This window comes from Prionailurus viverrinus, chromosome D3, assembly GCF_022837055.1.
Source record: "Prionailurus viverrinus isolate Anna chromosome D3, UM_Priviv_1.0, whole genome shotgun sequence".
NCBI lineage: Eukaryota > Metazoa > Chordata > Mammalia > Carnivora > Felidae > Prionailurus > Prionailurus viverrinus.
In genome coordinates, this window is record NC_062572.1 from 71,703,886 (window position 1) to 71,718,267 (window position 14,382).

Genomic DNA, 14,382 nt, shown 5'->3' on the forward strand with positions numbered 1-14,382 from the left:
TGTTGTTTTCTGTGCTTTGTCTATGGATTGATTTTAAAATTACATGATTATGGATCATTTATGTCTAAACAAGTATGATGTGAATACATAATTCTATATTACAAAATGTTTGAAACTCAAAAGTCTTTCAGGTGTCAAGTATAGGGAATCTTTCTTTAATTTCCTGTTAGCTTTCTTCGTTTCTCCTAGATTGTGCTCCACAGTTGACTACTTCTTGTGCCCCATGTTATTGTCCTCTCTCACACGCATATGTCCTATTTCTGTCTTGGTCTCACTTTTTGGAATGCATTTTTGAGTAAGTGTTTTTGTTGAGCATGGATGAAATGTTCCCGAGTTTTTACGTATCTTAAAATGTCTTTATTTTGTCTTCTCACTTGATAGTTTGGTTGGGTAGAGATTTGTAGACTGAAAGTCCATTCTCTCAGATCTTTGAAAATATTTCTCCTTTTAGTGGCCAGTGTTGCTGTTGAGAAATTTGATGTCATTAAGATTCTCATTTCTTCATGCATACTAGCTTTTTCTTCCTAAAAATATTTAAAATTTTCTCTTTAGATTTCTGAAAGCTTACCAGGATGCATCCAGGTTTAGGCTTAATTTCCATTTATTATACATGTATGTGTGTGGGCCAGTTCACTATATCTTTTCCAGAGGATTTTTTGTAACTTTTTGTTTTTCTCATTTTTCCCTTCCATTGTTGCTGTTTTCCTCTTACAGAGCTTATGTTAGACCGCGGTCAAATCCCTCTATTGTTCTTGAGTTGTAAATTTTATTTCACATATTCACCTCTGCCTTTTTTATTCCGTAATGTGGGGGATTTCTGTGGCATTCATTCATTCATCTGTTTTTAGCACTTTTAGTGTATGTTTCAAGTCTTTTTTTGTGGGGTACCTGGCTGGCTCAATCAGTAGAGCATGCACCTCTTGATCTCAGGGTCGTGAGTCCAAGCCCCACATGGGGTGTGGAGCCTGCTTAAGATAAAATAACACAATAACAATATAAAATAAATGTTATATATAACCAAATATATAACAAAATAAAAATAACCAAATGTAAATATAACAAAATAAAAATAACCAAAAAACCCCAAAATCTTTTTTATTATAAGAATTTTCAAACATACACAAAAGCAGAGGGAAGAACAAAGTTCCATGCTCTAGTCTCCCACACCTCAGCAGTTATCAACAGGTAACCATATATTCCCACCCGTGCCTTCCTCACTGGGTTATTTTAAAGCAAATCAGAGATGTTATATAATTTTGTTCATAACTACTTCACTATATATCTCTGAAAAAGTAATTTTTTAATTTAAATATCACCATAGTACTAGTATCATAACCACATGAAATTAACAGTGTTTAATATCACATGTCATCAGTTTAGTAGGTTCAAATACCTTTTTTATTCCCAATACCTTTTTCTTGTCCTAAAATCACTCTTTTTTTTAATATCCACTTTTATTTTTTTTTTAAAGGTTGCAGTATCCCTTCAAATATCTCCTAAGGGCTAAGATTCTTTTAAATATTTCTTCTTTTGTGCTGTTCATTTTCTATAAATTTCTGGTGATCCTTAGTTCATTCATTTTAATGAGAGACTATGATAGGGATTTGATCTGAATTTCCCTTGTACGTGTGTCTTTCTCCTTGTGGGCCTCTCCCTGAAGAGCTGAGAGCAGACTCTAAGATTTCATGACAGGTAGGTTTTTAGTGTACATGGGCTGGCGTCAAGCAATCATGTTACAACTGTTGTCAAAGACTTTTAGCCTGTGAATATCCCAGCGCTTTTCCTCCTTTTCCTTCCATGTGGCAGTTTTATGTCTAGAGGTCTACCCTGCTTATCTCTGGAGACCTAGTATCTGTAGTAGAAACTCTCCCATCACCAGTGATCTCTTTCTCAAACTTGATAATATTCAAAATCAATCTGTTCTATCCAACAATATTTCTGTGGCATAAAAGCATAAGAACATGGAAAAGAATACCTTTCTGTTCATTTTAACAAAGTCATTTTCTGTATCTTATTTAACTAGTAAGGAATTTGGCAATTGATTATTTTATACAGCACTACAAAGTCCTAACTTTATTAATAACCATTATTAGCACTATAAATATAGATGTAAAAATAAATTGGTAGTGGTGGTAAAAACGGGCTTTAAAACAACAAGACAGGGGAGCCTGGGTGGCTCAGTTGGTTAAGCGTCCGACTTTGGCTCAGGTCACGATCTCAAGGTTTGTGAGTTCGAGCCCCATGTTGGGCTCTGTGCAGACCACTCAGAGCCTGGAACCTGCTTTGGATTCTCTGTCTCCCTCTCTCTCTGCCCTTCCCATGCTCATGCTCTATCTCTGTCTCTAAATAATAAACAAACATTAAAAAAAAAAAAACTTGAAGTGGTGAGGACGGATGAGAAATAAAATGATTTAAAAAAAAAAACAAAACAAGAAGACAAAAGTCTGTTTATAAAGCAAGTAAACATGTAAGGCTCCAATAATATTTGAATTACCTAGTCCAGTAATTATAACTGGATGAAATAACAACAAAAATAAAACCTGAAAATAGTCAAAAGGCTAACAAAATGTTGACTGTAATGTGGGGGATTTCTGTGGCATTCATTCATTCAAAAGTTTTTTGTTTTTTGTTTTTGTTTTTTTGTGGGGCACCGGGCTAGCTCAGTCAGTAGAACATGCAACTCTTGATCTCAGGGGAATTCTGGGTCAAGATTAGGGAGAGAACTAGAGCTCAGAAAACCAGCATGTGAAGGAGTCTTACGCTGGAAGCACTCTCTGATCAGCAAGAAGGGGCTGAGCAGTAAAGCAGTACTTTCCATAAAGGGAAGACCAGTGTTCGCATCCGGCACCTGCCAAGGAAGGGATTCTAGTGAACCACTAGTGGGCTGAAACCCTAAAGCTGTACCTTGGAATAGGGGTATATTTGCACTATCACATGGATGATCTAGAAAACCTCAGGCCTTTATTCTGGCCTACCGGCATCTACACGTGCCTGGCAGAAGCAAACAGAAATCTTCTGTGGAACAAGATAACACCACCCTAGTCTTCAAGTTCCTTTCACAAATTTTGAAATACACTCCCAGTTAAAAATTCATGTAAAGAGATAAGACAGCACAAGGCAAAAGGAGCAGAAACAACAGGAAAACTCTGGAATTCTAGATATCAAACAGGTGCTCTGAAGCAAATATGCTTAGTATTAGTTTATGGAGATAAAACCAAATTCGAAAAATTGAGCCAAGTAACACTAAATTCTAGCATTGAAAAATAAATTTTAAGAACTCAGTGAATGGGGCTTATAGCAGATTAGAGCAAAGAGAATTAAATGGTAAGATAGGCCAGAAGAAATGATCCAGAGACCAAACAAAGAGGAAAATATAGAAAAACAGATGCATATCTTTAATTGATGTGGTTTATTGAAGCCCTAGAAGATGGGCATGAGAATGAATCAGAGGCAATATTGGTAGGCTTCATGGCTGAGAATTTCTTAGAACCTGATGAATGATGTCAATACACATATTCAGGATGCTCAGTGAAACCCATGTGGGATAAATAAAAAAGGCGGCCACATCCGGGAACATCATTGTGAGGCTTTAGCAGACAACAACAAAGTGAAGACTGAATGCAGCCAGAGGAAAAAGATTTACTTGAAAGGAGCAACAGTAATACATAACTTGTCGGTTAAGTAGAGTTAAACTGTTATGAGGGACTTGCCTTGTGTCAGGAGGGTAAATTAGAGATTGACGTAGAATTTTCATACGGGTGCATGTTATAAATTTTAGGATAATCACTAGAAGACTAGAAAAACTTCCCAGCTATGGTGAGAGAACCTTTGAGGAGGAAATGAAATGATTTTTAAAAATCTGAGGGGAGCCTAGGTGGCTTAGTCAGTTAAGCGTCCAACTTTGGCTCAGGTCATGATCTCGCAGTTCATGAGTTTGAGCTCCGCGTGGGGCTCTGTGCTGACAGCTCAGAGCCTGGAGCCTGCTTCGGATTCTGAGTCTCCCTCTCTCTCTGTTCCTCCCCCGCTTGCACTCTCCCTCTCAAAAATAAAATATATTTAAAAATTTTTTTTAAAAATCTGAAAGTCAAGAATAAAGAGGAAAAAAAGGAATGTGGAATCGAAAAGAAAAATATAAGAAGAGTATAGATGTTGCCCCAGATATTTAAGTAACAACATTAACTGTAGATAGAACAAATGCTCTACTTTCTAAAATATATATATTATCTAGAGGCTGGATTAAATAAGGAAGCTATTAACCACCTGATTTTCTTCTCATCCTTGGGTAATTAGATAACTGTGCTTCCCCACTCTGGTGAAGACTGTTGGGATACCTTTTGAATAGTGTAAAACTGAGAATTTCTAGACTGGAAGACGCCAGACACAGTTGAGGACAGAGGTGCCAGAAAGTAGGGTGATTAAAAGCCAAGCCACCGCAGTGATTCTCGGAGTGGGCAAACCCCATCCTCGCCTCAGAGCTACCATCATTCTAGTGCCTAACCCTCATATGAGAAACACTCAAAGATTACTAATCAGCTGAGGAAAATCTCTTATATGAACAATGTATTTCATAAAAGAGACCAAATAAACAAGAAAAAAAAAAGCCTTTTAGAAAGAAGCAGGGATTAGGTGGGGAGAAGGAAAGTTAAAAAACTATCAATGGAGACAAAAATATTATGTTCCAGAAACAAGACAAAATTTTATTTTTTTTTAATTAGAAACAAAAATGAGTGCTTGAAAATGAAAAGTTTGATAGCAGAAGGATTATAAGAAAAAGCTAAGGGGGCTCCTGGGTGGCTCAGTTGGTTAAGCGTTTGACTCTTGATTTCGGCTCAGGTCATGATCTTACAGTTCATGAGTTCAAGCCCCATTTTGGGCTCTGTGCTGATAGGACAGAACCAGCTCAGGATTCTGGGTCTCTGTCTCTCTCTGCCTCTCTCCCACTTGCTCTCAAAAATAAATAAACATTAAAATAAAGAAAGAAAGAAAAAGCTGAGGAAGTCACTTAGAAATAGAGCAAAGAACAAGGGGTAGAAAATAAAAGAAGGATAATTAGCAGACTAGTCCCGGAAGTACAATATCAGAAAATAGAAATTTTAGAAAGACAACAGATAAATGGAGGGAAGAAAATTATGAAAAACTTCATGAACAGTTCCCCAAACTGAAAGATCCAAGTTTCTAGATAGGAAGGCCCTCCCACTGAGTGCCAAACGTGGTGTGTGAAAGTCATGAACCTCAAGGCACATCGCTGGGAAATTACAGAGCATTCGGTATGAAAAAAGATCCTAATACTTCCTGAGATGCAGCTAAAAGATAATTACTGAAAAGGATCGAGAATCAAATTGGCACTGATTTCTCAATCAGCTCAATCTAGCTGGCAGCTAGAAGGTGTTGGAATAATGCTTACAATTCTGATAGGAAATTATTTCCAAACTAGAATTGTAAACCCAAAGAAGCTATCAAATAAGTAGAAAGTAGCAGAAAAAAGGAGGGGAGAGGAGAGGGAGCATCTTCAGAAAACTACAGGAGAATGTATCCTACCAAAAAGGGAAGTAACAAACAACTAGGAAGAAGAGGGATTTAGGAAGTGAACTCAGAAGCAAAGGGAGTCCCCATGAAAATCGGGGTTTTTCCAAGATGCCAACTCTGCGTCTGGGATGCATAGCAGCCATACCAGATGGGAGCTTCAGCACAGGTTTCTTCTAGAGGATGAAAGAAGAGACTATGTCCGGGAGCTGAAACACTTCATGATTTAGGCAGTTGAATGAGTGTTTCAGGATGAAGTGATTTTAAGTACAGAAAATCTAAAACAAGGAGAACAGCCGGACAGTAACTTCAGGGAAAACAAAAGGTTATGCAGGAGAGGAGAAATAATCATGACAGGGTGTTAATAATGGCTCAGCTGCAAGTAACACTTATGAAGTCCTAATAACATAAACAATATTGGTTCAGCCAAAGTTGTGCCCTAACCATGTGGGAAGAAGGGAGGAGGCTGGAAATGTGAAGGAAAGCCAACACACTTATTTCCTGCAGGAAGGAATCAGTGATCTCTAAAACTCAGAAGTCAGTCAGGAGAAATTCAAGCAAGCTGTTGAAGAGTGAGAGAGAGAAACATTAAAATAATCAACTAAAAGAATGGAAAGTAATTGCCTCTATAGAAGTCCATAGTAACGTCTAAGAAGTGGAAAGGTGTTTAGAGGTGGGCTGGGATTGATGTTTCTTGTAACAAGTGTTGATGAATTGTATGCGTTGTAATTTTGCTAACTGTTAAATTGAGAAAAGCCATTTGCTATTTCTAAAATTGTTCTGGTAAATAAGAATTGTAACAGTTAACAAAGATCACTTGATTTTTAACTCTCAGATTTCTGTTTTCTCTTGGCTGCTTTGTTTTGGGGGTCCGTCTGGGGGAAGTGGGTTACCATTAATTTGCTTTAAGTGTGGGAATTTATTTGGCTCCTTTCGTAATTTGAAAAGTGACCTTACTAAATAAACTATTTATAATGTTTTCTAGGTGTGGCTTTAGCTGTTATTCTCTGTAATACCCGGCATATTAGTGACCATGTTTTCCTAGAAGCTGCAAAGGTAAATGCTTTAAATAGTGTTTGGCAGTGCTCACTTTGGCAGCACACATACTAAATATTGTTTGGCTGTTTTATAAAGGATGAGTTATAAAGATGAATGGATCCTAATTAAAATCAGAGAGATAGAGAATGGGTCAAATCCGCCTTATGAATGGAAAGGAAGTTCTTCATCTGTTGATTTTGTGACTTGCCCATCTACGTTTGCATAAAATTCATTTTTATCATGATGTTTTAGATGTTTGATTGCAAGTTACGAATCCTTTCATACTTATGACATGTACTGTACCTGTATAGTATATGTATAGTATGTATATGTGTGTGTGTGTGTGTGTGTGTAGTGAATATACATATATATGTAGTATATACATCTGAAAGTGATATACTATGGCACCTTCATTTTTTTAATGGACAAATACTGGTTTATTTGGAGTGTGCTGGCCTTTTGGAGTGCCAGACTGCAATATGAGTTTTGAAGAACTCGTGTTAATACAAATTTTAATGTCTGTTTTCTTTTTTTTTTTTTTTTTTTTTAATTTTTTTTTTTTTAACGTTTATTTATTTTTGAGACAGAGACAGCATGAACGGGGGAGGGTCAGAGAGAGAGGGAGACACAGAATCGGAAGCAGGCTCCAGGCTCTGGGCCATCATTAGCCCAGAGCCTGACGCGGGGCTTGAACTCACGGACCGTGAGATCGTGACCTGAGCTGAAGTCGGACGCTTAACCGACTGAGCCACCCAGGCGCCCCTTAATGTCTGTTTTCATAGCAGCTGTTGTAATTATGCCAAACTTTGTGTTAAGAAGAATTTGTCAATAAGCCTTTAAATCTGGTTATTTATTGTTTAGTGGTGAACAGTTTTAATTTCTGCAGTGCTTTAAGCATATTCCTGATAAAAGTAAGGAGAATTATGATACCTGTATGATTTACTGCTCCCCAAACCCCTTTCCCATTTTATTAGATCCTTATTCTGTGTTATTTAAACAAAAATAAAATGCTGTCTTTCTCTTCAGGCACTGGCAAATCAATTGACAGATAAAGAGCTAGCTCAAGGGAGACTTTACCCACCACTTGCTGATATTCAGGAAGTTTCTATTAACATTGCTATTAAGGTAAGTATTAATTTATACGTCCTCACATAAATTTTAATGGTGTATTCTTATGCAAGTAGCACAAGTTTTTAAAAAATTTTTTTTTTCAACGTTTATTTATTTTGGGGACAGAGAGAGACAGAGCTTGAACGGGGGAGGGGCAGAGAGAGAGGGAGACACAGAATCGGAAACAGGCTCCAGGCTCTGAGCCATCAGCCCAGAGCCCGACGCGGGGCTCGAACTCCCGGACCACGAGATCGTGACCTGGCTGAAGTCGGACGTTTAACCGACTGCGCCACCCAGGCGCCCCGCAAGTAGCACAAGTTTACAGAGACAAGTTTGAAACATTTCAAGAGTACAAAGAAGAAATTTTAGGTGACCCATATTCTTTCTGCCAGGATGTAACCCACATTATTATTCTGGATTTGTTATCTTCTAGTCTTTCTTCTTCCCAAACACATGCATACATCTGCACACACATGCAGTCACCTGTGACTGTTTTTATAATTGGTTCTTCACTGCACTTTCTCCATTAAGTATATTGTAAAGCTTTTCCCATGTAAATCAGTAGTAATTCTCCTGTATGACTGTTAATAATGCTGCATGGTGTTCTCTTTGTTGGTATATCATAATTTGTTTAACCATTTCTGTATTTTTGGACTTTAAGCATTTCTCATTTTGTTAGAAATATTGTAATGAACATCCTTAGATAAATTTTTGCACACATTTGTGATTGTGTAAGATAAATGTCTAATCATAAGAACAAAAAGTATTACTATGCTAAGGCTTCTGATATGAATTACCATCATATATCTTCAGGAAAAAAGTATCAGTTTACATTGTACATATTACATATGAAATACATCTGTTTTCCCACACTTTTGCCAATACTTAGTGTTTTTTTAATCATAGATACTTAATAGGTGGAGAATTATATCTCGTTTTTAAAAATCTTTTTTAACGTTTATTTATTTTTGAGAGAGGGAGGGAGGGAGGGAGGGAGGGAGGAAGAGGCAGAGAGAGGGAGACACAAAATCTGAAGCAGATTCCAGGCTCCAAGCTGTCAGCACAGAGCCTGACACAGGGCTCGAACTCATGAACTGTGAGATCATAACCTGAGCCAAAGTCAGACGCTTAACCAACTCAGCCACCTAGTCACCTCGACTTTTGCTTGTTTTTATATTGTACTGGTTGTTTTCTTTCTAATACTAACTTATAAAGGCTCTGTATATATTAAGTGTCGTGATCCTCCTCTTGGCTGTGGTGCAGGTATTTTCCCGTTTGCCATTTATTTTAACTTGTGGAATGCCATATTTCAAAAGTTTTTTTTATGGAATGATGTGTCTACTCTGTGGATTGTTTCTTCACCCTTTATGGATGTTAATGCCTTCCCCCACTCCCAAAATCATATAAATATCTACCTGCATGTTTTAATAACATAAAACTTTTTAACCCCTCAGAATTATTTTAGAATATGATGTGAGATAGAGAAACATTTTTTTCGGAGTAGTTAACCAGTTGCCCCAGCACCAATTAATGGAGAATGGTCCTTTTATTAACATACAGTCCTCATATCTTGAGAGTCTGTTGCTAACTATATTGGCCTATTACTAGGCACTGTTAAAATTATTGTGGTATGTGGGGTGCCTGGCTGGCTCAGTCGGTAGAGCATGTGACTCCTGATCTGGCGGTTGTGAGTTTGAGCCCCACAGACTCTTGATATGGCAGTTGTGAGTTGGGCGTAGAGATTACTTAAAAACAGTCTTAAAACCTTAAGAAAAATAATTGTTATTGTGGCATATATAATATGTATTATTTTTTTTTTAATTTTTTTTTCAACGTTTTTTATTTATTTTTGGGACAGAGAGAGACAGAGCATGAACGGGGGAGGGGCAGAGAGAGAGGGAGACACAGAATCGGAAACAGGCTCCAGGCTCCCAGCCATCAGTCCAGAGCCTGACGCGGGGCTCGAACTCACGGACCGCGAGATCGTGACCTGGCTGAAGTCGGACGCTTAACCGACTGTGCCACCCAGGCGCCCCTATAATATGTATTATTTTATACTATATAGTTCCTTCCCATCATTATGGTTTTTTAGGATTTGTTTAAACTGTGCATTTTTTTGGATGAATTTTTCGATCAGTTTTTGAGTTCAAAGAAAACCCTGCAACTACATAGGAAACTATCATATTATAAATTAAATTGGTACAGTTGTCTTTTAGTATTGACTCTTCTTCCCCATCAGTGTCTCTTTTCACTCACCACAATCTTTTTCTTTTTTTTTAAGTCTTTCAATATCATTTTGTTGTTTTCTTCTATAAATGTGGTACATTGCTGAATACTTATTTTCCTGGATATTTAAAATTTTGGGTTCTTTATAACGAACAAAGTTTTTCTTTCCATATCTGTTTCCTTGCTAGTCATTTCTGCCATATAGGGGAGGTATTAATTTTTATGAATTTACTTGATAACTAGTTGGTTGAACAATCTTAATTCTTTTTTTTTTTAAAGTTTATTTATTCTGAGAGAGAGAGCCTGAGTCGGGGAAGGGCAGAGAGAGGAAGAGAGAGAATCCCAAATGGGCCCTGTGCTGCTCCATCTCACGAACTGGAGATCATGACTTGAGCTGAAATCAAGAGTCAGAAGTTTAACCTACCAAGCCACCCAGGCGTCCCCAGTTTTTATTCTTTTAATGGTCTCTTAATTAACTCTTTTGGAATTTTGAGTTTTAAATCAATTGCAAGCAATTGTATTCTTAATTTATATGTATTGCTCTTTTTTTTTTTTACCCTTAAGATCAGTTCTAAGCAACTCAGTTGATAAGAACATCCTTATATTTTAATATTGAATGTGATACTAGCTTTTGGTTGAAATAAATATTCTTTCATCTTTTTAAAGAAGTAGGCTTCATTCCCAGATTACTAAAATTTTCTTAAACATCAAGATTAGATGCGGAATTTATCAACCACATTTTTTACTGTATACTGATGATCCTAAGATTTTTACCCCTTTGACTATAAATGTTATTTTTGCATTATTTTAGTACTCATAAACTAAACAAAGGTTGGGCATTAGAGTAAAGGATGATATGTTTAAGAAATAACAGCCAATCCAGGGGCACCTGGCTGGCTCATTCGGTAGAGTGTGCGACTCTTGGTCTCAGAGTCATGAGTTCAAGCCCCATGGTTGTGTGTAGAAATTATTTAAAAATAAAATTCTAAAAAATAAAAACAGCCACTCCAGTTGAGCTGGAATCTAAAGTATAGGTAGGAAAATGGCATAAGACAGGATTTGAAAGTTATCTTAAGGCCAGCTTGTACACATACATGAATGCCAGGCTAAAGAGTCTGAATACCTTACTGTTGCAAAACAACTGAGGATTTTAGAGCCCAGAACTAGGATGGAAAGAGTTCAGCTTTAGAATTTATAGAATGATATTACACGTGGGAAAGATTTGGGAACGTATCAGTCAGTCAAGAGGTTACCGTCGTGCCCAGATGGAAGGTCGTATGAAATAGGAGATACCTGTGTTTAGGAGTTGGCACAGGAGTACAGCCCCCATATCATGTCTCTTCCCCTTCCCTAGAGTAGAGAATTTTGTCCTTCACTGAGGCTTTCCTTTTTAAGAGCAAGGGATCAGGAGACTAGGCAGTGCTTTGTTTCTGTCCCCCACCCCAACCCACAGCCACTGAGCATCTCTCTATAGCTACCAGTCACCTACTGCATTCCTACCTGACCAAGGAGAACTCACTCTGATCTCCTGCCTTGCCCCGGTCTTTTCCGTGGGTACAAATATGTTTCTTACAATAGACCAGAAAATAATTGAAACATATTTTCATCGCAAAATACAGGAAGGTTGAGCCCCTGGGATGAAAGCTTATTTTTAATAACCTTCCGTTTTTGTTAAGTTTTTTTTCTTAGAGAGCTGAAATAAACTTCAATAATGATCACCATTTAGAATGGGAACTAGACTAGGAGGAGGAAGGCATAATTGTTTAAGTATTTTTTTACTCTTTGCCACTACATTGTTTTTTAAGTTAAAATGAAACCGTGACTTGAGAATTGACTATTTCACAGGCACTGAGCTATATCCTGTGAGGAAGCTTTTTGTACTACCTCATTTTACATCAAAATTGAGGCTCAGAGCGTTTATCCTCATCACCAGTCATGGTGTGTGACTTGGTTACAAATACCAGAAATCCATTCAAGCCAAGTGACGTGGGAGGTAATCTAGCTTAACCGTATAGGGCCTGGGATCTATAATCAGAATGCTTTGGGTTTAAAACTCAGCTCTCTTTTAACTGTCTTGGGCAAGTTACTTAAACTCCTCATACTTCAGTGTCCTCATATGTAAAATGAAAATAATACTATCAGTACTTACCTCATAGGATTCTTGTGAGGATTAAATGAAATGTCCATGTAAAGCACATAGAACATGGTTGGCACTCCATGATGGTGGTAGTGAGTTTCCATGTGTAGTTTCAGCCCTAACTTTACTTGACCTTACAGTTCAGTGCCCAACACCTGATTTATAATAATTTCTGTGTCTCTTAATCCAGATTCTAGAGCAAAAACTACCTGGCTCATTGTGGGTTAGGTTTTCACCGGAGTCCAGTCACCTGTGGGTAGGAAGTAGAGTCTCCTACACCCCATTTGAAAATAGGGAGAAGGACATGGGCTGGGCAGGCTACCCAAGTAGGTCTACTTGACTGACACAGAGTAGAGCTTAAAATTATTTGTTAGATTGAAGTATGAAGGAAATGCCAATATTGGGGGGGGAGGGGTGACTTTAAAACACATCAGACTTACAGTGAGATTGGAGATAATTTTTATTTCATCTTTTAAGCTTTTAATAGTTTCCAAATGTTTGAAATGAGTCAAAGTAATGTTGTTTTGTACTTTGAAAAAAGAAAAACGTCACTCTTCTAAATTCATTTCTCTGTGTTTGAATAGTACCTTTTCTCTCAATCAGGTTGATATTCAGAGCCTACACAGTAATCTTACTTATTTTTCAGGTTACAGAATACCTGTATGCTAACAAAATGGCTTTTCGATACCCAGAACCTGAGGACAAGGCCAAGTACATTAGAGAAAGAATATGGCGAAGTGAATATGATTCGTTGCTGCCAGATGTTTATGATTGGCCAGAATCTGCATTAAGCCCTCCCCTGATAACAGAATAGAAGCATACCCACTGAGAAATACTTTCCATGCTTCAGGGAACCCGTTTTTTTCAGACAAAAAGAGAGAATGTTCTCAAATTTATGGTTTTTTCCTGTGTTTTATTTTCCCCCACTGCTCTGCTTGACTTATTCTTTTCATGAATTTATACTTCTGTAGAGGGTAGATGTGTTGGCTATATTGTTAACGCCCACCAGGACCCTGCAATCAAATAACCATAATGCTTTCATTCTGATTTGTAGCTCATACCACATCAAAGAGATGTTCCAAATGTATTTATCAATGTCTTCACTTGTGCTCTTATTCCTGCTTGCCAAAGTATTCGCTATTTACTATTATAGTAATGATCTTCTCTCCCCAGTCCTAGAATCGAAATTTACTTCTGTGGATAGGAGTATAGAATTTTAAGAAGCCAAATTTAACCAAATTCTGAGGACAAACTGTCAGTATCTGCAAGTCTTCTTTTTGTCTGCCTCATTTTATCTTTATGCTCTGAAATCCCTTTCGAGTTGATAAATCTAGAGAAATGTGAAAAATCTACCCTGTTATTTATTTTCTGGACCTAATTTGAAGCTTTAACATCATGAGAGAGAAGTGGGAAGTATTGCTGCCTTTAGACAAATAAACAAAATAGTCATTGTTTTCAATAGTGTATAAAAATCATAGTGTAACTTTTTTATTTAATAAAGGTAATACCCTAAATTTAATTTGCTTCAGTGATGCGATTTTATTGCCCACTAGAAATTTAGGTTTGCTTATGATGAAAAATACCTATTTTCATTTTATTTATTTCTAGATGATTGAAAGGAAGGGATATAATGCATAAATTATAAGTGACATCATGTAACCCTTAACAAATTAGTCATATGTTTCACAACCAAAGAAGCATACTTAACTGGAGAAGCTGTATCCCCTATTCCAGTATGGTGCTTTTTATCACTTAGATAATTTTGGAATGTTTCTGTGATACATTCCTTTGAATACCATTAGTGACAGCTCTCTCTACTGAAGATGGAATTAATTTTTTAATTAATTTAATTAGTTTAGATCTAAGTGGGGATAAATAAGGTTGGTGTTCTTACCAGGAAATGCCATTTTTAATCCCAATTAAAATGGGTAACAATTGGCTAGTGAAGCCAGTTTTCTTACGTGGTGTATTGGAGAGGTATTTGTTGTTTTTTGGGTTTTTAAATTTGTTTGTTTATTTTCAGAGACAGTGAGCAGGGTAGGGTCAGAGAGGGAGGGAGAAAGAGGGAATTCCAAGCAGACTCCGCTTTGTCAGTGCGGACATGGGACTTGAACTCACGAAGCCTGAGATCATGACCTGAGTGGAAATCAAGAGTTGGACACTTAACCAACTGAGCCACCCAGGTGCCCCTGTATTGGAGAGATCTAAAGCAAAACCCAAAAGCATTTTGAGAATTAGTAGTATTACTTTATGTGTGCCTAACATAGTTGCTTTGAAGGAACTTTTAAATGCTCATTCTAGAATATTAACTACAAATTAGCTTCATATGAGGGTGGACATTATTTGGT

At 37.2% G+C, this 14,382-nt stretch overlaps 1 protein-coding gene across 2 annotated transcripts in view; it reads left to right on the forward strand.

The window, feature by feature from the left end:
* The window catches only part of ME2 (malic enzyme 2), a 54,052-nt gene extending 40,499 nt beyond the window's left edge, over positions 1–13,553 (forward strand). For both annotated transcript variants that reach the window (XM_047828159.1, XM_047828160.1), the window contains 3 exons: positions 6,509–6,579; positions 7,588–7,686; positions 12,681–13,553. In XM_047828159.1, the coding sequence (XP_047684115.1) occupies positions 6,509–6,579; positions 7,588–7,686; positions 12,681–12,848 (338 nt within the window). In that variant the 3' untranslated portion in view covers positions 12,849–13,553. The remainder of the gene's footprint in view (positions 1–6,508; positions 6,580–7,587; positions 7,687–12,680) is intronic.
* The last annotated feature ends 829 nt before the right edge of the window (positions 13,554–14,382 follow it).